We start from the raw sequence: 25,828 nt of genomic DNA, 5'->3' as shown, positions 1-25,828 counted from the left end.
GAATTAGGATCCTGAATACCTTTGAGGATCTGGCTATAAGTGGCCAAGGGCTTTGCTAAATGTCTATCCTGAAAACAGTGGCCTGAATTACCTTTCCTATATAACTTTCAAAGACCAGGGGCTTAACCTAAACTAAGCCTCCTGAAGTCAACAAGAGCCTGAATCATGCACAGTGAAGATTTATCCATTAATGATTTTGTTTAGTATTCAATATTGTTAATGCCATACTTCACTTTTTTTCTAGGCCCTTCCATCAGAGGATCTATATGCACTCAGCAAAATTTAATGACCTATATATCATATTATTAGATCCATTTCAGAGATGTGGAAACTGAGACAGGAATGGCTCAATTTTCAAAGTTCCTGAGCATCTGCAGTTTTTATTGATTACAATATGTTTGTTCAGTCACTACCTATTAAAACCTAGGCCATCAGTGACATAGCAAAGGTTTCATAGTGTTCTGTTTTACAAGAAGACAATCCTCCTCCTTGCCCATTTGAGCTAATCACCAGCTATCCCCAACATCAGAAAGAAATGCCACACACTTATTAACGCCCTCCCATAACAAATGGCAATTTTCCATCTTGAGAAAAGGACTGTACTTTGTACACTTGAGTTCAATTAACTTTTAACCTATAAGGGTGCACATTGATGTATGAGTCACCAAACAAACTAACTTTTACCTGGATAAGACTCAGCTTGGCACTCAAAATGTACACTTTAAATAGAAAAGGAAAAATTATTCTTTCTTACCCTACAGAAACACAGGAGAATATAGTTATTTTGCCTATGGATTAAATGATCATACCATTAACAGTGAGTTGGAGTTCTTCCGGATCTTCATATCATGAAAGGGCAGTACCTGTAAATGGCTTTCTGTTCAGTAGCGATCACAATGCAGATAGATAGGTGTTCTCTGTGGCCAGATTGGCCCATGTGTGTCCTCCAATCAGAATTAAGGATTCCCCTCCACCCACCTTCTAGCTACTACAAATGCTCTCCTCAGTTGGTAGCACAGTCAATTGCTTTCTTGGCAAGTAAAGTTCATATGCTTCATTTAACCACTTGGCAAGAAAAGAAATTTTAAAAGGTTGTGAACTTATAAAGAATTCGGTGCAATCTGAGACACAATTTCTATTAAATAAATTACTCTGACAACCTGAACAGTGACACTGTTTACAAGATAAGATTGTAAAGGTGGCAGGGGGGAGTTCCCATCTGAATTAGCAGGTCATCAGAGAGTTCCAGATTATTGTCTCTGCTGAACAGAAAACCATTTTACAGTTAAGGAAAATTTCCCTTTCTGTTCAATGGAGCTTCCAGTTTAGACAGAAGAGTTCTAAGTCCATCAGACCATGTAGGATCCCAGAGATAAGTAGGGGATGGGAAGTATACTATTCAGAGAATTGCTGTCATAAGGATCTGACATTCAAAGGCTGAAGATGCTATGCTTGTCTGTCATGTTTGGAGAAGGTCTCTAGAGCCTTCCAAGTTGCTGCTGTCATGGTTTTGACTGCAGAGGTACCTTCTTGTTCTGCCCAGCCCTGGTAGAGTGGGACTTAATCTTAAAAAAATAATAATAATAAAAAATCCTATCCAATAGAAATTGATAGGCCAATGAAATACATTCAATAATCCATCTAACAAGTGTCCCCATTCCATGACATGAAGATGAGGCCTTCAGAGATGCAGAGTAGATAAAATTTAATGGCCTAGAGCATGTTGGATTAGGGTAAAAATTTTTTTTAAGAGGGGGAGTATCAGAATAGGAAGAAAAAATTGTTGGAAAATCAAACATTACCTCAGTTAGGATACTGGAAACCCTTCTGAGGACAGCTTTATCATGGTATAGGGTGAGGAAGGGGAACTGATAGAAGACAGCTGAAAGTAACCTTGTAGAAGAGAATTTCTAGGGATATTGTAGATAGGAGTTCAAAAGGAGAATAGCACATGGCTTTGACAACCAGATTTAGGTCCCAGAAAAACCATGCTTTACCAACTCAAGGGCTTAATTTGTTCATAACTAAGAAGAACCTCATGATCAAGGGGTGGTAACCAAAATTCTTTCCAGTCACAGACCCTCTAATGGCTCCCAAAGCATACATTTATCTTTTTAAGAGTTGTCGCAGAAAAAGGAGAATCTATGCTACTGAGAACTGGGATGTAATGACATTCTTTGGCTTGCACTATTTGAAAAAATATTCCAAGTAATTTAATATGCCTTAGACATGGAGGATTTTGCTCACAAATGAGCATATTATTCATATTGTCTTGCAGTTCTGCCCTTCAGATGACAAACCTTTTGGAAGCGTGTCTCTGGATTTGGGAGTAATATTAGACATTGGGGGAAGAGGTCCAGATTGGTAAATGGGAAGAAAGGATGGGTTTATCCATTGTGCCTCAAGAATGATGCATCTGATCATCCTTTGCAAAGTTAGTGATAGTTAGTTAGATAGATAGATAGATTGCTTGAACTTAGTTCTCCCCCCTCCCCCTTTTGTGAGACTTTGGGGGATAAAATGACTGGGTAGGAATGCAGGTAATGTCATCCTTAACCCTGAGAGGGAGAACATATCAAGTACTTAAGCTTTTCTGTCCTTGTATCTACTGGAGTAAGGGATTGCCCAGTGAATCCCCTGTGAGATGAAAAGGTCCATGATTGGTTCTCACTGGGGAATCCATCATCTGGAATATTTAGGAATACAATTTCCATGCCCCCAGGTACAGTGGAGTGACTGAGCCACTACTGGTGCTGGAAAGCATTGGACAAATGAATCACCTTCAAGGTTGATAGGTGAGATTCTTTTCTACCTCTGAACCAGTACAGCTTCCCAAAACAGATGCTGATATTTATCTTTTATTTTCATTTCTTGTCCATTTACCCAAAATAGTATTTGCATCTTTCATTATTTTCTATTTGTTAGACTAACATATATGGGTTTGTCATTAGCCAATTGGATTCATGCTCCATTCTACATACTGTATGAGTAGCCACCACTTGAGAGATACCCTGGAGGTGCTGGAAAGAAGGATCGGGTAATCTATAGAATGGTGTCTCTTGTCCCAGTGCAATACCAGAAATCTCCTGTTGAGAGTTTTATCCTGGATCAGGTACATGATCTGCATTACTGAGACTATTCAACGATTAATTCTCTCATGATGGTGAGGAACAAATCACTTTGCCTCATAGAGAAGGAAATTCCCAGTCCAAGATCAAACCCAGAATAATTGTCACGTGACTAAACACAACACAATGAGTTTGCCAACTCTAGCTGATTCACACACAAAAAATGGAGTTCTAGTAGCATATTCAGGCCTGTTTTGGCTTTCCTGGACTGCTTGAATTCTTAATACTTTCCCTGAGCTAACATTAGCAATTACTTAAGTTTAGACAACTTCCTGATGAAGTCATTTGGCTCCTCAAGATTAAAATGTATGTGAGAATGGCATTCCTCTTGATCTACTCAGGAGACAGATATAGTAACCTCTCCTTCCTTGGAGGAGGAGCCAAGGTTCCCCCTCTCCCCCGGTCATTTCCATGTAAGTTTAAATCTCTTTAACGGAAGTATGCTTTTCTGGATCCTGAGGGGAAGGATTTTTCCAGGACGTATTCTTTGGAAAGAGGCTGAAATAAGCAAGAACAAATTTGCCCTTCTTGGTGAGAGGCTTATGGAATTCCACTATTTTGGGACATAGCTAGGAGGTTGGAAATGATCCTGCCACTGTCTAGGTGGGTACTTACCTCAGAACACACTCCACCACACTCCTGAACCTTGGATTTGTCTGTCTGGTTCTCCAGTGTGGAGAAAGGCACTACCATCATTACCTTGTGTCTTGGACTAACTGCAATCCTAAAGTAATGTGCCTATAGTTGTTGCGGAGAGAGGCTCTGACAGAAGTTGCTGACTGAATTCTCTATGGTGTTCAGTGAGAGACTGGTGGTGATTCTGTTGAAGTTAGGTAGAGCAGAAATTTGAGAGCCAAGCTCATGTTCCCAGAAGAGGAAAATATCTTTGACTACAGGGTACCTCAGTTATACTGGACCAGAAATTTTTCTGAACAGAAATAGCAGCCACCTTCTAGTAAAAACAGAAAATAATTCTGTTTAATTCCCTCTGTTCTTGCTACTATTATTTTTTTTTTAATTTCTTGGGCTTTTTAAAATTAATGGGCCTGACTGTGTGCTTTCTTATACTGGTGCAAATCAGGAATAGCTCTATTGAAGTCAGTTTGTATAAAATAGGTGCAACTGTGTGAGAGAAATCAGGCCCAAAATAGATCAGTAAGGCTGGACTCATAAATTAGAAAAATAAATACTGGCGGTCAAAGCATGAAGTCAGTACATGGTTTTTACTCTCCTTATCCAAACAAAGCCTAGTTTCAGTGAGATTAGAACTGAACTGAATAAGGATTGAGTAAAACCTGAGAAAGGATCTCAAGAATTGACCCTAAGAGGAAAATTGTCAATTACAATGTAATTCATCATAATTCAAAATGTACAGACATTTAAATAGGAAATTAATTTGTGTTCCTGGCCACAATTTACAATATGTGGCAAAACCTGTTTTACTTCTTTAGTGTACATTGCTATCTGAACTAAATGTATGATGCAGTGATTAGTTTAGCTATTCATAAAGGTGTAATGAATAACTACACAGAAATTCCATTTTAGGCCGTTACTCCTAGTACCTCCAATGATTTCAGTGGAGATACTGTACCTTTTCACTGATGTAGCAGAACACAACTTGGCTCTAGGGTCCTGACCATAAAAAGACTTGTACACATGCTTAATTTCATGCACAGTGAGTAGTCCCATTGAATTCAATGGGACTACTTGCATTCTGTAAAGTTAAACATGTGCATAGGTCTTTGCAGGGTAAGGGTCTAAAGTTGTATTGGCTATACTGTACTAAGTCGATATTATGCAATATGGTATTTTATCTTTATGCTTCATATGTCTGATAAGAAATGTAACTTCATGGACTGGATTTGCAATAGTATTTGTGCAAGTTTTTGCAGTTTTACAGAGAAAACCATAAAACAAAATGAAATAGTTATTTTCTTCTTGGGGCCAAGTCAGAAACCCATTTAAATCAATGAGGGTTTTTCCATTTGTTTTTGGGGGATGGTGGTGTTTGATTCTACTGTCACTACTGTACTAGGGAAGGAAAGAAGTCTCTTTTTAACAATTTTTCAACTTTGTTTTACTATGGAGTTTTAAATGAATATATTGTTTGCTGAGCTGACAAGGTTCTGAGGGCCTGATTCTGTCATGTGAACTTTATATCAGTGTAACCCCATTGATTCAATTTGCACTGGTGTAACACTAGAATCAGGCCCTGAATTCCTCTCTATATCCATAGAAGTAATACAGCACAGGCAGTAACAGTACAAGATTATCCACTGTGCCCTGCCAATATGCCTCCATCCTTACCTCACGTTCACCTACCCACTAAGTCCTTGGCCTCCCAGCTGAGACTTCCAACGAGTCTTCCAACTGGTGCCAATTATGGTGGTGGCTGTTGTAATGAAGACCATTATCCACTAGCAATCTGCATACCTCTGTGTGTGTGTGTGTGTGTGTGTATAATTACATAAAATCAGGTAATAATTTTGCAGTCACTTTCTCAGTTTCTTAGTAAGAATACTTCTATTTTGTCTGCTTCCACGCTGTTCTGGAATTGCATACTCCCTAGGCTTCATTGCCGAAAAGTGCTCCATCTTTTTACACACTTCAAAAAACAGACCTTTAAGGATTTTCAGGAATGTGTAGTTTATGCTAAAAACACAAGCATATCTCCTATTTTTTCACAGGTAAAGACTGGGAGATGATACGTTAATTTTATATTGTTGTCATTAGAATTACTACTTTGTCACTAGAAGAGATGGGCCTGAACCAAAACGCTGGACCTAAGCATTCCTGAAATTGGATCAAAATCCAGATTTTAAATGCATGACTGACTCCTATCAGTAATGGGCTATTCAGAACTCTGGACTTAACCACACAAACTCATGGCTCATGCCAATCTTTAGTCACTAGAATTCACTCACAATTCATTTACCAGACAGTGTTAACAGCACAGTGATACTCAACCTCTTGTTCTCAATCCATATTCTGTCCTTCAAGATCCATCAAGCAGTTTTTATTATGCCATGGCTTGGAATGTAGCTGGCCTTACGTAGAATATACAAAACAGAGATGACACATGAAGCAGTGGGGAAAGTAACAGGCAAACAGAGAGGAATTAGCAATCTCTTCCTTTCCCTGAAGCATTAAATAAATTTAGAAGAAGGGAGATCGAGAAAAAACTCCCTTTTAGCTTTCCCTTCCACCAGCCAGAAAGGGAGCATGGAAAGAGAAGAGATATGGCATCAAATGAAGCAGCAGAAAGCTACAAAATAATCACAATACCTTGGGGATATCCTGTTGCAATGTTTTCGTCTTCGTGTGATGAAAGAACATCATGATGTTGTGTGTGATGTTGCAACATCATGACAAGTCAGAATGTCACTCTGTGATTATTCTGTGCTTTTCCATTAGTCTGGTTGAAGCTCTTCAGGAAAGAATACCACTGCCCTACAATAGTTACTGAATGGAGGCAATGGTTTTTAGATAAGAGGAGGATGAAAGACAAATAAGTTGTCTACCAGAATCATAGGGAATCCCTAGAGCTGCAATTGGCTTCTCCAACATACACGAGAACAGTTGAAAGGCTTGTTACATTAACATTTAAAAAAGAAAAGTATTTATAAATGTGTTCAATAAAGCAAACATTTATTTTACCATATACATATCTTTAATATATTTGAAGTGTATATTCCTATACACTAAAGCAAAGGTAGCATTATTCCCAAAAGTAATTTACTGAATTAGGTATATAGAGGTGAATCAATGCACACACAATTATTATTTGTGTGTGTGTGTGTGTGTATATACATAGAAAATGTGTGTCTATGTCTATATGATTTGTGAAATAGACACAAGTAATTTGGAAACACCATAATATGGAGCTAAGCATTATTTATTAGGTATGAATTAGGCATCCGAGCTCCAATTTTAGTGTAGGGGGAGAACAAGGTGCCTAAGTAAGGAATTCTCAGAAGCCAGCAAGCCAGGCAGGGAGGAGTCCATCTCCACTTGGGATTCTCATCCATAAACCCTCTCCTGGAATCAGAGAGACGGAGATTCCCCACCCACTGTAACTCATAGTTCAGTGCTTAGCACTGTCCTGAGATGTGGGAGACTTGTTTCCAAATCCCTGCTCTGCCTGATTTGGAGTTGAAATTCAGAGACATGAATCCAGATTCTCCCACATGTCAGAAAAGTGCTTTTACACCCCCAGTTATGTCCCCTGTTGAAGTTATTCCATGTTGTATAAATAATTAAATATTCATTGGGCCAGAGACAGAGAGAGAGGAAAAAGCAAGAGATTGACTCAATAGACCAGTAGTTAGGGCATTCAGCTGAGATGAGGGAGAGTCAGGGTCAAATCCCTGCTTTGGTGGAGAGTTAATTATTTATACAAAGTGGAACCACTTCAACAGGAGAGACTGAGAGTGCCCTATCCCAGAATACCCCATATCCTGGGTGTTTAGGAAACTGTCCTGGGAGACCTGTGTACAAGGCCATCCTCCAAATAAGGATGGCCAAATAAGGAGCCAACTGGGCTGTTGGCTATAATGTGGGGTGCACGTGCTCGCCCTGGCTGTCCTTTGTTTTGTTTGAGTTAGGTGTACTCAGAGCATGCCTACTGGATTGGGCCCTGCAGGCAAGATAGGCATGCAATTGTCTGGTTTGAGAATCCCACTGGCGGTGAGGCGTGACCCAGGATGCCAAGCAGCTCAGTGGCATCAGGATTTAGGCAGCTTGTTCAAGCTCACTAGTGGAAACTGATGTGCATATAGGGTTAGGTGGTAGCTTTGTGGTTTTGTCAGTGTTAATGGTGCCTTATTGCTGGATTCAGACACCTAAAGAGGCAGTTAGGTGTCTAAGTCCTTTTGTGAATCTAGTCCTTAAGAGCCTACATCGTTCTCAGAGAAAGTCAATGGGACTTGGGCTCCTAACTGCTCAAGTCACTTTTGAAAAAGGGAGTTTTAGGCTTCTATGTCACTTTGGGATTTTGAAAATTTTGCCCCAGTCCATAATTCCATGTCAAAGGCATGTTCAATCCTGAACTAACATTGGCCTCCAGCTGGAATATATGCAGAGTACCAGTATTGCAGAAGAAGGAGAAAAGAAGGAGGGAGGAAAGGGGGGAGGTTGTGCCACTGCAAAGGATGTGCCGCTTTTCCAGCTTTTAAAGGCCCAAAGTGGCGTCACCCATTTCAGGGGCATTTTACATTGCACAGTAATAAAAATTTCAAGCTATAAATGCAACCATTGGGAAGGTGGGGGGAGAGGGGCTTGATTTGACTGCCCCGAACCAAGGTTTCCAGGCTCCATGGTTCTAGAGAAGCTCACCACACAGGCTGCACTGGAGCTCAGGGCATTCCCATTTATAGAGAATTTCAAAATTTTTGGTTTTCATTCCAAATCCAAAGGAACCCAAGTTTCAAAATATCTAAATCCTCTGCAAAATGGAATTCCCTTTCTATGCACAGCTCTACTGCTAACCACAGACAAGTCAGATATTGACTTAGCTCAGTATTCTTTAAGCAAAGGAAAATGGTTGCTTTGGTTTATCACATAACTTTCACATCAGATCTGATTGTAAAAACACAATAAAGTTTTATCTGTAATATGCAAGGGACTGGAGATTCTTTTGGCTCACAGAAATCCCTATTTTCAATTAAACAGAGGAGTGGACATGGCATATTTCCCAGAGGAAAGAGCATTTGCTGCCACCTATTGGAGTTTAACAGTAGCATGTTCAGTGTGCATGTATAAGTTCTGGTTAACTAGGATAAGAAACCAAAGAGCATTTCAAAATAGGTGCAGTTTATGAGTCTGGGTGGTTTATGTTCTGGCTAGAAAACTATTAATGATTTAAGCTGTGTGAGCTCCACTTAAAGGCCAAATCCTGTACTGACCAAAAATAAAGAGCTGTGTCTGGCAGAAGGCTAACCACCAGCTGTCCCAGGTACTTATCACTGGTTACTCTGGTGACTGAAGAAGAGTCATTATTTTTGCTCCAAATGGCTGTTGTGGCTGGATTTGGGGGGTAAAGAGGATTCCCCAGTGCCATCCTTGCACTCAGTTCATACCACATCCATATATTGTCCTTACACTCCATGGTACAAAGTTGGTGTGTACAGGGGAAAAGTCAGGAGTGTGCATACACCATAGAAATTTGTGTAGGCTACAGATGCATACAGCTGTGATCCTTCTCTGATCACCTGCTATGAACCACTGCCTCCCCACACACACACACACATTCTCTATCCTGCCATGGAAAGTGAAATAGGATTGCCCCTGCCCCCCAGAGTGCACATGTCTTTTTAAAACAAACATGGATCTAAAATAGTAGTTTCTGTCTCCCCTGTGTTGTATGGACAATGAAGCAATCTTAAATGAATACAAAAATAAAGCTGCTGAGTAAATGACTCTGTCCCAAAGTGCAAAACATAAATACAAAACACACAGTATATTCTAGGCAGGGCTGGTAGTTCCATCTACTGTAATGTTGTCCAGCACTTTCCACTATAAAGACCTTGTTTTCAGTTGCTTATAACTTTGCCAGTATGTAACCATTTTAGCTGAACATTTTCATGTGTGGTCTGCCTCAGACTGATTTCTTTTGGAAGATTTTAGTCAAAATAGTTCAGCTGTTTTAGAGAATGAGCTTTGGGGAAAAGACATTGTTTTGCTCATTATAACATTTTCTGGTGATCTGTTATTTAAAAAGCTCTAGTGCCCCCATGCTTTGGAGCAGGAATTTGAAATGTGGCAGGAAGTGGCCTTTGTGTCATGGATGCGCATTTGCCATACCCTGGAAAATATGCTAAAATTTGGCCAAGATATAAGCCTTTGAAAAATTGTAGAGCGCACATTTTCAGTACAGACTTTAGGAAATTTAGCTGCTAAAATCCAGGAAGAGTCTATCTGGGGCAGAGCAGAGTTTTCCCTGCAACTGGGCTGCTGAGTGTCATGCTAGGTCCAGCTCTAGGCACCTAAACTAAGAACAAGGAGATTCTCTCCCTGTGCTCTCAATGACCTGGACCAAGGCAGTGGGGAGGTGGAAACTGCCTGATTCAAATGAAGACGAGACAAGAGCTGGACCAACAGGGGTTGGGGAAAGAAGTTGAGACAAGGTGCCTTGGGGAAGAGGGACACTGGGACTGGGAGAAGGAGGTGGGAAAAGACTGGGACTGGCTGGGTAAGGAGATTGCAAGCCATGGAGGGAAATGGGAATGGGGGCAGAGCCAGTAGGGTGGAAGGAGACTGAGCTCAGAAGGGTGGGAACTGGGACTAGCTGGGTGAGGATATTGCGACTCTGAGGGGGAGACTGGGACTAGATAGGTGGGGAGAATGGGACTGGGATGATGAGCCAGGCATGGGGAAAAGAAAAGACTGGGACAAGCTGGAGTAGAAGTCACACTTGGTGGAGAGAGGGCAGAAGAGTCTGTGCCACTGGAACACACTCCCCTCCAGACCTGGAATGGAACCCATGATGTCTGACTCTGAGTCTCACCATTCCTCTATGGTGAAACCCACTGGCAAAGTGTCTCATTCCCTTCTGTTGCTGGTCCACATAGAGAATGACAATCTACTACTGTTGTCAGTTACTCCATTAGCTCAAGTGGCAGAGGTCTGAGTGGTGGATCTAATGTTCCAACTGTGATGATGACGCGTGTGGGTGTCAATATAATACCACGTGAAGGAATTTTTCAGTTTGCTTTTTTTTTTTTAAACCTAGAAAATTACCTGCACAAAAATCTGTGTTAAAAGAACATTATTAAGGTCACAGAGTTGAACACGCAAAAATTAGGAAATGTCAGAATGTAGGTTGCCTGTGAAGAATGCGATTTGTTGGGGAAGAGTCAACATGGTTCTTGCAAAGGGAAATCATGCCTCATCAATCTACTAGAATTCTTCGACGGGGTCAACAAACATGTGGACTAGAGTGAACAAGTGGATAAAGAATGCTTAGATTTTGAGAAAGCCTTTGACAAGGTGCTTTACCAAAGGCTCTTAAGCAAAGTAAGCTGTCATGGGATAAGATATTGCTCCCCTGGATCAGTAACTGATTAAAAGATAGGAAACAAAAATTAGGAATAAGTGGTTTCAGCAGAGAGAGAGGTAAATAGTGGTGTGCCTGAGGGGTCTCTACTGGGACCAGTACTGCTCAACATATTCATAAATGATCTGGAAAAAGGGGTAGAGAGTGAGGGGCAAAATTTGCAGATGATACAGAACTACTCAAGATAGTTAAGTCCAAAGCTGACTGTGAAGCTTTACAAAGGAATCTCATAAAACTGGGTGAATGGGCAATAACATGGCAGTTGAAATTCAGTGTGGATAAATGCAAAGTAATACACATTGGAAAACCGAATTCCAACTGTACATATACAATTATGGGGTCTAAATTAGCTGTTGCAACTCAAGAAAGAGATCTTGGCATCATTACGGATAGTTCTCTGAAAACATTCACTCAATGTGCAGCAATAGTCACAGAGTGTTGGGAATCATTAGGAAAGGGATAGATAAGACAGAAAATATCATATTGCCTCTATATAAATCCATGGCCCACATCTTGAATACTGCATGCATATCTGGTTGCCTGTATCTCAAAAAAGATACTGTGGAATTGGAAAAGGTACAGAAAAGGGCAACAAAAATGATTAGGAGTATGAAACTGCTTCCGTGTTAGGAGTGATTAATAAGGCTGGGACTTTTCAGCTTGGAAAAGAAACGACTAATGGGGGATCTGATAGAGGTCTATAAAATCATGAGTGGTGTGGAGAAGGTAAATAAGGAAGTGTTATTTACTCCTTCTCATAACACAAGAACTAGGGGTCACCAAATGAAATTAATGGGCAGCAGGTTTAAAACTAACAAAAGGAAGTATTTCTTCACACAACGCACAGTCAACCTGTGGAACTCTTTGCCAGAGGATGTTGTGAAGGCCAAGACTATAACAGGGTTCAAAAAAGAACTGGATAAGTTCATGGATGATAGGTCCACCAATGGCTTATTAGTCAGGATGGGCAGGGATGCAAAACCATGCTCTGAAGTGTCCCTAGCCTTTGTTTGTCAGAAGCTGGGAATGGGCGACGGGGAATGGATCACTTGACCTGTTCTGGTCATTCCCTCTGAAGCATCTGGCATCGGAAGACAGGATACTGGGCTAGATGGACCCATTGGTCTAACCCAGTATGACTGTTCTTATGTTCTCACTTTAAGTTGGCCCCTTGTGCATATGCACTACGATAGTCTTTAATTACAAGATCACATACCATTTTTTCCACGGGCCCCCTACAGTACCACCTTTTTCAGACTGCTATGTAGATAGAAAGATTAATAATAATAATTCTTTTCCACAGCTTGCTCATTTACATCTGAACTGTAATTACCTAGCAGCCCTGTAATTTATTTACCTTGTATACCCAGCAATGTGAAGGATCTCTTCCCTTTTAAAATTCCTTATCTCAAGCCGTATAACAGGAATCAAGAACTCAAGCTTTAAAATAGTTACTGCTACTATATTAATTTGATTGCCTTAAACAATCAGCCTTGTGCCAGAAAATAAATCCCCAAACACAGGTTAAGAGAAGTATTTTCTCCCCTGAGTAGAGCCTCCTCAGTCTAGGGCAATGCATAGTTATTACTAATGTGTTATAAGGCTGTGAAGATCAGTATGATTATCCTTAGGTTCTGCCCACACTGAATTTCAAACTGAATTATGAACATTGGTGTGGGCAGAGAAGGGATTTTTTTCCCCAGGAACAGTGAAGACAAACACAAGGCTTGACTGGTATGGGGCTTGTCCTCGCTGCTCAGGGAATCTGCCTAGAATCATGATAGCACCACCGTTTGGTAATTACTAGCATTGCTCCAGTGAAGTAGGTAAGGGCCTGGAGGTTTGCTGCTAGAAAAGTTCCCTCCAACATAACATTTCACTGAACTTTGGGGGGCTTGTGTGAGTTTTAATTATTTTGCTGGGGAAAAAAACAAAAAGCTTCCTGCAATAAATGCTCAGCTGGATATCACTTGTCAAACATACCTCTTGAGTGGCTCGAACTCTTTCCTTTGACTTTGTCAAGGGAGTAGGTGGTGGTTGTGGGCTATGAAGTTAGAACAGTCATATATCTTCCCAAGAAAACTGCTGGCAATGAATATATTCATAGCTTTTGAATCCACTGTTTTTGATGATCTTATTGTCAGTTTGCTTCTTTGTATAAAAATTCCAATTTTGAGCTGAGTAGAGTCATTATAAGATAACATGCTGCCAGGCTGTAATAGTGAAGTCTTACACTTGCCAGGTTTAACTATAAAAGTGATCAGTAGAGTCTCGGGTGTGTGACTGTAAGCGAAGCCAGTTGCATCATGTCCAGTTATAGGGCAATGTTGGAGCAATCTGTTTTTCCATAATGAATCAATTTTAAAAAATTAAATACCATGCAAAGTCACGTAATATCAATAAAAGTCGTGAAACAGTATAGGGGAAAATCTTCCAAAGTTCTTATGGGAATCAGTGCCATTGCTTCATTGGTATTTTCCCCATCTCCCTACTGCGGGAGTCTGTCTTTTTTTAAAAAAAAACCCCTCACATCTTCTCCACTGATTCATGCTAGGAAAGAACACTGAGATTCCCATACATTTGAAGGCTATATGTACAGTACATGAGAAAAATCATGGCTGGTGATGGACATAACTAAGAATAAAAAAAATTGCCAGGCATAGCAAATCTAAAGGCTGGAGATCGATCAACTACTGAAGGGCTTTAAAATTAAATTATAAACCTCCTGAATAACTTCCTAGGGCTCCTTTTTCTCGAAAGCAACCTAACGACAAAGATTGGTGAAGCCTTCTTGGGTGGTGGTTCTCCTCTTCTCCTGTTTTCACTGCCCACCCTTTCCTTGTAGCTCACTCTCCTCCTCGGCTCTGGCTTACCCTAGTTGTGGCAGTTCTTCCCTCACACAACCAGTGCTCTCCCACTTGTCACTAACACTCCCTTCTGCCTCACACTACTGCCCCTTACTTCCTATTTGTTGTCTGCTTGCTGATACCCTGGCACATTGATAATGCCTTACTTCAGACACAACCTAATTCTTCTGAACGTTCATTACAAAACCCAATGATACCAGTTTGGCAGAAAGGAAATGTGGAAATTGGCCAGAAAAGATGGAGGAAAGTATTGTTGCCTGGACGGTTGGTGGTAGCAGCACTGTGTGATGTGGCAATTTCAATATGAACCTTGTGTCTCTGGTTCCTTAATGTCTCAGGCCAAAGAAGATCAGAAGTTGCATGGAGGGTAATACGATTAGGCTACAGGGACAGAGTGAGTTGAAGGTCCCTTGTTATTCAAGTGCCTACTGCTAGCTGATCTGAGTGGCATTGGCCTCACACAAGTCTACTCATTTTCCCTGCTAGCTGTAGGAAAGGCACTGAGCCTGTGGCTACTTCAAGGTAAAGAGAATGTCAGGAGGTTAAATAGTAGGTCACCCAAGAACCATTACATGTGCATGGCCTTGATTAGACAAAGGATAGATGTAAATATATTCCACTGCAAAAACTACCCTTCATACTAGTGTATTGTGAAGCCCAAAGAACTTCAGGACCAAAGGAACATGTATATCCTACTGCCATGGGACATCCTAGGGCATATTATTACTCTTACAAAATGGTTCCCTATGTCTAAGGGGCAGAAAAAGGAGGAACGAGTCTTACTTCTAACATAGTTATGTTTTTACTCTTTTTAATGTTGCACCAGAAAAAGCATTTTTCCTTGCAGTATATTTTCCATTTATTTCTTACTCAGTTAATTTTCACTGTCTAGGAATACAGCAAGACTCTAGGCTCCTACAGTACCAGCATATTGACAGTGGCTTTCAGGATATCTTTCTCTTTTTTAACCCAAGCTACAGCCTTGCAACCTGACCCCAACCTGACCCAAACCAACTACAAGTATCGGGGTCAGGTCGGGTCTGAAAACAGCCTGACCATCTCGGGCTTGGAGTGGGAAGGCTCTGATCACCTCCGCTTGCCCATGTGGTTGGCATGGCAGTGGCTGCATGCCCCACACCTGCCAGCCGCCACCACCTCGCTGCACTGCACATGCTGCATTGATGCTAGGGTCAGCAGGCAGCCAAAGACGGATTGTGAGCATGGGTCATAAGGAGCAGGAATCCCCCACCAGCCAAGCCCCCAGCCCAAGGTGGCAGCACTAATACAGGTTTGGGGGGAAGTCTCATGTCCAGGTCAGACTGGGTTGGGTCTGAAAAGGACTCAACACGCTCAGGTCAGGTTTAAGTCAGCTGTCCCTGGGTCATGTTCAGGTCCCAGTCAGCTTTAAAATTAGGCCCAAGCAGACTTCTAATGCACGCTGCACAAATTTATTCTGGAGGCAGAACATTTGAAGTCAGTGCTGTTTGGGAAAACAGCAGCATTTTTTGGGGGGGTGGGGTGGAAACCGATTTAATCCAATTGCTTCCATGTTCTAAAACCTCCAAAAATTGCTTCTCATGGAGAAATGCCCACAGCACAAAACCCAGCTATTCAAACGCTGTCCTTTAGTTGTCTCAGAAGAAAGCCGAAGTTTGAATAGCCATGGAACCTCAGACCTAGAACTGGTCCCTCTAGAACTGGTCAGAATTTTTTTTTCCCATGGGAAATTTTGATTTTTTTTTTTTAAACAAACACTGAAAGTCCCAAACCCAAACAGTTTTCAATTTAGTTTTTTCAGCAGGAAGTCAAACATTTCCATGGAAAGCAGATATTTTCCATGAAAACGTTCATTTAGTCAAAAATTGAATTTTCTGTCAACCTCCCTCCCCCCATCACCACCACCACCAGTTTTCATGGGAAAAGCTTGACCAGCCCTATTCCCTTCCGCTCAGGGTTGAAGCATAATGACAGGGAAGGGTGGAGTAGCTTATACTGCTGCTGCCTGTGCTGTGGCTAGAAGGATAAACAGCCTGCAGCATTGGGTTTGTCTATCACATTCCATGAGCACTTCATTTGTTATTAAAAAAGTATCGGAAAAAGTTTTAAAGTATACTCCAAGTATACAACATTTCTGAAGGGATACAATTTCCTCCTTAGCCACTGTCAAACAGCCAGGAGTTTGAATAGACAGTAATGGGAGGAGCCTGGATCCCTGTGTCCTTTTGAACCTTGGCACCACTAAGAGAGACCCCTTTATTCTCACATGCCCCCACACCAGCTAGAGAAGACCACCAGAAGTTAAAAGGTTCTCTGCCAACCTCAAAAATAAAGGGACTCACAAGACTGAGATAATTTTCTTGGTAAATTTATGAGTCCTGGATTGAAGTAGCTGATTTAATGGAAACCTCTACAGAATTTAAGCTCCTCTAGCACCCTGAAGTATGCAGCATAATTTTATGTGGTAATAATTAAATACACTGAAAACAATATGAAGATCTTAAAGAATTTTTGAACCAGATCATGAACATATTGGAAGTATGTCTGCTATGGTCTGACTTTGACTTCCATAGTCAAATGTACTCATTCATTGTGCCCAAGCCAGTGTGTCCTCATCAGAATATATTAAAAATAATTCAGTAAATCAAATGGCTCCTTTACATATAAACTATTGGTTTTCTTCAGCTCTGTGTGATATCATCCTTGGCCTCTAATTTAAACCTGAATGACAATACTCAGCTGTCCTCTAACGTCTGTTTCTCAGGAGATGACGTTACAGGTAAAATAGGTAATTTAAATAGCTCAGTCTTACGCTGAAATGCTATTAAGAGCTGTTGACTTACCATACTATTAGAGATGGGCTTGAAGCAAACCAGAGATCCAAACACTCACAAAATGCATGTGCCGTGTGTGTGTGTGAAAGTATGTGGTAAGGGGAAGGTAGTGTTTCAGAATCTGAAACTCGATTCAGACCTAGATGGGGTTTTCAAAAAAGTGTAAGTTCATTAGGTGCATTAGTCCCACTGAAAATCATTAGGGATTGTATTTCTGACTTACTTGGATGCTTTTGAAAACCCAATTCTTAAGGTATAGCTCCTCCTATATCACTGCAATGTGTCAAACCAAAAGTCTGGAATTGAACACCACTGGAAATTCAAAATCCAGACACAAATCCAAATTTGCAACTTGAACTCATCTCTCTCTTTTGGATGAAGTACCAATATGCTTAGCTAAAAGTTATCTTCTAAGATTGCAGCTACAGAAGCTTGCATTTTACTCATCTCTGTATATACGCGCAGGGTTTTAACTGATTGCCTAAATACATTTTCAGCTTGTCTGTGTGACTGCATGCAATGCATTTTTCTGTTCAAATTTTTCAGGCGAATTTAGTGCTAGTGGAAGGTGCTGGCTTGATGGCCCAGGAAACTGAAGACCGCTCTTTATACCCACAACATTTTCACGTTGCGCTGCCAGTGAGGCTCATTCCTCCTTGGGAGGTGAGCACCTCTGGGGATGAGAGTGTAGGCCAGTCTTCACGTCCATTCAGTCTTTGTCCTCTCTGCAGATACTTCCAACAAGAGTGCCAGTTCCAGTTCTGAGTGGATGGGTGGGGTGGTTTGGTGATGCAGACCCCTCTACGTGCTGGAAGCTGGACTGAGATCGTCCATTCCTTTCACATAGGCCACTCAGCAGCTGGTCATGACTTCCAGTAATTAGTAACCCAGGCCACAGCTGAATGGGGGATCAAGAGGTGAAAGGCACTGTATCTTATTACTAGAGTCCCCAAGCACTCTCCATACCCGCTTGAGTTAAAAATTAGAGCTGTCAAGCAATTAAAAAAATGAATCATGATTAATCGCACCATTAAACAATAACAGAATACCATTTATTTAAATATTTTTGATGTTTTCTACATTTTCAAATATATTGATTTAAATTACAACACAAAATATGTGTACAGAGCTCACTTTTTATTTGTTTTTGATTACAAGTATTTGCACTGTAAAAAAACACATAAGAAATAGTATTTTTCAATTCACCTCATACAAGTACTATAGAGCAATCTCTTTATCATGAAAGGTGAACTTACAAATGTAGAATTATGTTTGGTTACAATTTGCAAGAGATAATGCTGCACACGTCTTGTTTACAATGTCACCTGAAAGTGAGAACAAGTGTTCGCATGGCACTGTTGTAGCCAGCATCGCAAGATATTTACGTGCCAGATGCGCTAAAGATTCATATGTCCCTTCATGCTTCGACCACCATTCCAGAGGACATGCATCCATGCTGATGATGGATTCTGCTCAATAACAGTCCCAGGCAGAGTGGACCAACATATGTTCATTTTCATCATCTGAGTCAGATGCCACCAGCAGAAGATTGATTTTCTTTTTTTGGTGGTTTGGGTTCTGTAGTTTCTGCATTGTAGTGTTGCTCTTTTAAGACTTCTGAAAGCATGCTCCACACCTTGTCCCTCTCAGATTTTGGAATGCTCTTCAGATTCTTAAACCTTGGGTTGAGTGCTGTGGCTATCCTTAGAAATCTCATATTGGTACCTTCTTTGCATTTTGTCAAATCTGCTGTGAAAGTGTTCTTAAAACGAACATGTGCTGGGTCATCATCTGAGACAGCTATAACATATATGCAGAATGTAGGCAAAACAAAACAGGAGACATACAATTCTCCTCCCAAGGAGTTCAGTCACAAATTTAATTAATGCATTATTTTTTTAATGAGCATCATCAGCATGGAAGCATGTCCTCTGGAATGGTGGCTGACGCATGAAGGGGCATATGAATCTTTTAGCGCATCTGGCACGTAAATATCTTGCGATGCTGGCTACAACAGTGCCATGCGAGCACCTGTTCTCACTTTCAGGTGACATTGTAAACAATACATGTGCAGCATTATCTCTTGCAAATTGTAACCAAAGATGTTTGTCTGAGCAATTGGCTGAAGTAGGACTGAATGGACTTGTAGGTTCTAAAGTTCTACATTGTTGTTGGGTTTTTTTTAGTGCAGTTACGTAACAACAAAAAAAGCTACATCTGTAGGTTACACTTTCATGGTGAAGAGACTGCACTACAGTACTTGTATGAGGTGAATTGAAAAATATTATTTCTTTTATCATTTTTACAGTGCAAATATTTGTAATCAAAAATAATAATATAAAGTGAGCACTGTACACTTTGTATTCTGTGTTGTAATAGAAATCAATATATTTGAAAATATAGAAAAACATCCAAAAATGTTTAATACATTTCATTTGGTATTCTATTGTTTAACAGTGCAATTTAATCGTGATTAATGTTTTTAATCGCAGTTACTTTTTTTAGTTAATCGCATGAGTTAACTGCGATTAATCAAGAGCCCTATTAAAAATATAAGTAGTTCAAAGTCTTCTCACCAAGAGGAAGTTAGTTTTTTAGCGTGATTACAATATACAGGTGTCATACTGTTCAGAGAATGGCTTTTATTGGGGAATACTCTAATGTCCTAGTCTTAAAGTGACTAGATTTATTCGGCAATTTTTATCTGTCTAGATAGCTAACTATCTGTTCCTGAAAAAAGTGTGATACCCCACTACCCTTATCTCTGGCAACAGTAGATTAAGTTCTCCTGTGTAGATATTATCTTTTTTGATTTGTAACTTTAGCTAATTAAGGTATTTAATACTATTATGACATTATATGAGAAAGAAAGAAAAGATGATCAGTCTAGATAGTAAATGAAATGCATGGAAAATAGAAACAGCAGGAAAATACATAATCAATGTATCCATATAAATGAAAAAAAAGCAAACAGGTAAAGAAGAATGGACAAGTTTAATGGTAGAGGAAAAATACAGCAGATTGACAGTGGAAAATGGATGGAAATAAGGAGATCACAAGAGGATTAAAATATTGATACCATATGCTCTTGGGCAAGTTATGTTTGCAATATAGTTCTCTCTTTACTTTTTCATGCAGAACTGATTGGTTTTCCTGCAGTTTCCAGCAGTTATCCTTGATTCCTAGTGTGAGTTGATTCACGCAGGCTGTGGTCCCTGATTGTTCCCCATCACGGTCATAATTCAAAACCCACTGAAGCCAGTGGAAATTTTTCCAGTGACTTCAGTGGTCTTTGAATCCAACCCCTGGTGAACGGCATTGTCAGGGAACACTTGACTTTCACATGTACAATAAAGTTTATTGTTCTCAAACTTAATAGCAGTTAATTTAATATTATGGGGATAAATTGGGGAGGTTTCACTCACTGATGAGCACTCGCTCATGCATATAATAGTTCCACACTGAAACCAATCGGATTACTTGAGTTAGTAAATACTTAACACTCTGTCACTGCTCCATAATCTGGCCCACAGCCAGTTGGATGGTGGCTCGAACAAATATATCTAAACTAGACTCTGCCACCTTTACCCACACTGAGTAGTATGAGTATTCCCTTGGGTAAGATTCTGACACCCTTACTCATGGTGAATAGCACTTTGCTTCAGAAGTGATCCCACCGATTTCAATGGAACCACTTAAGGAGTAAAGTGCTACTCAGCATGAGTAAGGGTGTCAGAATCTGTCCCTTTGATTTCAACTGGCCTCTCTGACCTGGAGTAGGATATAACTCAGCATGAAATTTAATGGCAGAATCTGGCCCTCTCCGAGTAGGGGTTTGCGTGGCAGCAGTGCCTTGATCCTCCTGGTCCACAATACATGAAGTAAAGGGTGAAAGTGCAAGAACAGAGTAAAAAGAATAACAGCTGAAAAAGCACCATAAAGCCCAAAATGCAAACAGGAAAATGTCTGTGAGATACCAGTAGTAAGGTGAGGTAATAATAATGACATATCATTATACGCTGATTTATATGGCATGTTCTAGTCTGGTTGCAAAAATCAGTACTCTTATTATGTATCCCTTCAATTCTTAGTCACTGTGCTTTCATGAGAAAGTATTGCATCACATCACAACTGCATAACCCAGCTCACCCATTTTAACTGTTCAACAATCCTAATTTACTAGCTTCTATAATGAGTCATTTGTTGGAGTCAAGGCAAATGGTTATTAAAAATATGCCTGCACTGGGGGTGCAAACTTCAGTTTAAAATTTCCTAAAAATGGAAAAACCTTAACACCTTTTCCAGCCACTTTCCTATTTCCTCTAAGTCAGTCTTTTTCAAAACATTCCAACATTCCTTATGGTACATTCTCTGTGAAATCAGAGAAGCAATTCATGATTTTGGATCAGAGCTGATCCACATAACTTACACACTAAGGCCCTGATCCTGCAATCAGAAACCTGTGGGAGAATCCTTGTGCCAATGCACCATCTTCCACTGAAGCCATCGGGGGTCCGTGTGGGCACAAGGGTCTGTCCGTAAAGATCCAACTGGAGATCAGGGCCTAAAACTGTATTTTGTATGCTACATTAGTACTAGATATTATTATAAGGCACTTTTAAAAATAAATCTAAAATCAATACATGTTTAATTTTACTCAAACCCTTGGGCCACCAGAGCACAGTTCAGAAAACCAGTATGAAGGCTATTTCTAATTGTTTGAAATACAGGGGATACTGCTCACTGTCATATTTGTTTTCATCTTAAAGCATAAAACCTAGCATCCGGCTTACTTAATACAATAGTATGTGTCCATTTCAGGATGTTATATGTATAAAATGTGTGATAATATTCATAAGTGTTATCATCTAATTTTATAACCATTTTGATTCATTTTAAAATTTTAAATAGTTTGGACTCAGATTTGAGGGGATACATCTGAAGTTATTAAGTAAGCTAAGGACTGCTATATGCACTCTTGGTGTGCCAGATCACCACTGCAAACAATTCATTGCAAGCAAAGTGGACACTGAGTTGCAACTACAAGATTTACTCTTCAATGATTGATGGCTTCCACACCTGGGCTGTGACACCAACTTTCTTTGCTGAAAACTTTGGCCTTGGAGCAGTAAACAAAGAGGATGTGATTGATTCTTGCTTAGAAAATGAGGGGTAACCACTAGGCTCGTAGGACTCATTTTTTGGAGTGGATGAATTCGACTGGAACCACGGTTGTGAACTGTAGGCTGGTACGGAGTACACTGAAGATGCTTGGACATTAGCAGAAGAACCAGCACTGAGTGGTCTTGAAGGCAGAGCATATTTTGAGGCAGACACTGAGTCGAACTTTGTAGACTGCTTAGTAGGTAGGCCTTCCTTAGTAGCAGAAGGAGGTTGAAAAGTAAATAAAGATGCATTAAGTTGATATGGCTGATGCTTCATAACATCCAAAGCACTGAGAACTTTCTTAGGTTTTCTTTTGGTACTTTTGGTAACAGCAGGTGATTTAGATTGGGGTTTAGTAGCAGCAAGAGGGTAAGAGGGGGACTGGATGGGATTGTAAGCAACAGGTGGAGGTGCTCGAACATTAGATGAATACTTCCAAGAAGCTGGTAAAGATGGAGTTGGAGATGAGGCCCGTGCCATGTGTGCCTGCACAGTTTCTGAGTCTACCACATACTTCTCCATTCGGGATTGCCTTTTGGCAAATAACTGTGCTCCTTTTCCACTAAAAGCTGGTGGCATCTCAAAGGCTGGCCCCATTCCTCCAGCGAATGCAACATTTCCTATTGGTGTGGTAGGTGTTTTGGGTGTATAATTTTGATTTGATACTGCTGCTTGAGGCCCTTTAAAAGGACCAGCTATGTTAAGAGTACTTGGAGGTTGGGGAGGATGAGGAGCAGGCTGTGTTACTTTGATTGGTGCAGGAACTGAAGCTTGTGGTGAGTTTGGAGTTGGGAAGGCAGGAGGCTGGGCAGAAGCCACAGCTGGAGGTGACCAGACTGGTGAAATGGGAGTGACAGCAGTAGGCGAGACTTTGACTGAGGGCTTTGGAGCAACAGGAGGAGGGGTCTTTTGTTTTGATGCTTGGATCTGCATGAAATTACAAGCCTCTGCTCCCAAACTAAGGTAGTCTTCTTCAGGTCCCGATTCAAAGCCAGTTCCAGTACCTCGTTTGCCTTCTGTATTCTGTACAAGGGACAATAGGGCAGGGTTAGGACTCACTTTTGGAGGTTCTTTGAAAGTAAACATAGGCTTTGCAGTGCTTCTTTTCTTTGCTTCTTGTAGTATTCCAGTTCTTTTGGCTGGCACTGCAATCCTTTCATCTCTGGATGCTATCTGCTCTGTTGGTGACCAAATAGCTGACTGAGCTCTGCTGGCCACTGGACTCGAGATTGCTCTATACAAGCCTTGAGGCGGTGGGCTAATTGAGGAATAGGAAGGTGGTGCTGGTAAGTCTGATAGAGGGTTAGTCACATTTCTTGTTGGTGAAAATGGTGGTGCTGCTCGATTCTGTATACCAGGAAAAGGTTTAGCTGTTCTGTTTAATGGTATTGATTTATGGGCACCAGAAGACTGAAAGGAGATGTTTGTCTCTGATGCTCCCCCAATGCCATTTTGTTGTACCATTTTGCCATGACTGTGGCTCACCTCTATGTAGCTTTTGCTCACACAGCTCTGCATTCTTGACGTTTCTTTCTCTTTTGCCTGATAGGATGAGGAGCTCACTTGTTTGAAGCTCTCTTTTGGAGTGGCTTCTCTTTGTTCCTCTGCATGCATTCCGTGCGACTTCACCTCTTCTTGCTCAGCTGTGATCTCATCCATTCTCTGTCGTCTCTTGGCAAACATGAGGGCCCCCTTGCCCTTGCTCTCTGGCAGCATCTGCATCTCGTCTGCACCTTTTAGTTTCTTTTCAATCTCAAGCAGACCAGTGTCCCAATCAAATGTCACAATCTGGCCTTCGTGGTCAATGTCAGAGAAGAAATCTTCATCTATTTCTGACTCACTTGTTCCAAATAAAGTTACCTCAAAAGTGTTTTCTTTGTCACCTTCTTCACCTTCCCTTTCTTCACCCTCGTCGTCTTCACGTTCTAGTTCCCCAGTGCCGTAGCTGACTAAAGTGTATTTTCTGGCTCTTTGGCGACGCTTCTTGAACATCAACACCCCCTTGGAATTGGGATTGGGAGCTGCCGTCAGCAGCAGGGCAATGCTTTTACATTTAGATTTGGCTTCTTTCACCTGCTTCTCTGACAGACTCTCGCTCCGCCGGAGCCCTGTGAGAAGGATCAAAAGATATAATTAAAGAAATACACTCCATAGAAATATGTGAAGGTGTCTGACTACAAGCAATGCAACATCTATATGGAATGCCACTTCCTAAATGTGCTCCTCTCCTCTCTTCTTTCTTTTCATTAATACTGGAATCCTACCTGGCAGCAGGACTGACTTCATATCCGTAGTTTACATGTATTTCTACGTGTGTTTTTAATATAATATATATATAAATCTATAAGGAAGGTATTAAAATTAATCTTTTCCCACAGTAACTACTATGGCACAAATTCCATAGCAATAATTCTTCTTTGTGAGACATGCCTCAAAGTTTAAAGACAACACAGTTTTCTATAGGACTTTGCTAGTTCAACTTACAAGAACTTTTTTGTGTCACATATCTATTTCTATCATTACATACATATTATATTCTATGATTATACATATAAAATCTCTCCTATATGCACTATACATTATATATATAATACATTTATATGTATAATATTACAAACTCACATAAAAATACGTATAAACTAGGGATATGAATTCAGTCCTGCTGCCATTGAAGTCACTGGTAGTTTGGCCTTTGTGTTCAATGCAAACAGGTTTAAGCCCTTTAAAAGGAAGAAGTGCTTTCCTAAAAGGTAATTCATAATAATAAATAATAGAAAATGGACTGAAAAAATAATAGATTGTTTATCATAAAAATGTATTTTAAATACATTAACAGGGTTAATTGTGTAGGATATAACATTTCTAGAGTATTTCTTTAAAACACGTAGCAAGGATAGCAACTTCCTACAATAAATGCTGTTCTGGAACTAGTTCAGGAAGGCATAACTAACTCCTAAAGAGTATTCAATAGTATATTATAGTTCCATGTATCTGTTAATGCATAAATTAATGGTCTTAATAATTTATATGGACTGCAGTTGGCCTCACTACATTCTCTCCTTTTTTTTTAAACTAGTGTGCATCCTGCTCCTTTTAAAATTAATGCTCAAATTCCAATTAACTTCAAAGGGAACAAAATGGATTGCTTGTGTATTATTCATGGTAGGGCAATAGAGCAATAAAAAAATGTTTACATCTAAAGTGTTTTTAACGTACACGTAATAACCTCATTAAAGAAATGTATGTAAAGCATTTTATAATTGATCCTTTCAGTCATGTCAGGAAAAAAAAATATGGAACGCTGGAAGCTGATCCTTCTCTTGTTGAAGAAAAATGTAGTTTGCCATTATATTAGGTGAGAGCATGACCAGACCCATGGTTTTCACAAAAAATGATAAAAGAGGATAGAACATGGGTCCAATCCAGCAAAACTTCCACAGGGCCAAATGCTGAAATCCTCTGCTCAATTCTTAGTCAGGCAAAATTTTTAGTGAAGTTACCAGGGGAATTTGTCAGAGGAGGGGCTGTACAACCAGAACCATTTTTTGAAGATTAAGGTAGTTACTATAGTATCTAAACAGTATGGACCGATTCTGCAAATCTAACTCACAAGTAATCCTTACTCATGCAAGAAGTTCCATTGGCTTCAAATGAGGCTACTCTCATCAGCTCAAACTACACTTGTGGGAAAGGATTTGCACCTATGATTTTGTAGCAAGGAATAATTTAAAATATTCTCTTAACAAATATTTTTACAGCTTGTTTACGTCGGGTTTAACCAAT

The 25,828-nt window shown here is 40.3% G+C and overlaps 1 protein-coding gene across 1 annotated transcript in view; it reads right to left on the bottom strand.

The window, feature by feature from the left end:
- SYNPO2 (synaptopodin 2) overlaps window positions 1–25,828 on the bottom strand; it is a 129,482-nt gene that overhangs the window by 4,753 nt on the left and 98,901 nt on the right. The window contains exon 4 of the mRNA XM_073340999.1: window positions 21,959–24,153. Within this exon, the coding sequence (XP_073197100.1) occupies window positions 21,959–24,153 (2,195 nt within the window). The remainder of the gene's footprint in view (window positions 1–21,958; window positions 24,154–25,828) is intronic.

This window comes from Lepidochelys kempii, chromosome 4 (genome assembly GCF_965140265.1).
Source record: "Lepidochelys kempii isolate rLepKem1 chromosome 4, rLepKem1.hap2, whole genome shotgun sequence".
Lineage (NCBI taxonomy): Eukaryota > Metazoa > Chordata > Testudines > Cheloniidae > Lepidochelys > Lepidochelys kempii.
Note: the sequence above shows the minus strand (reverse complement) of the source record. Positions and strands in the feature narration are given on the sequence as shown.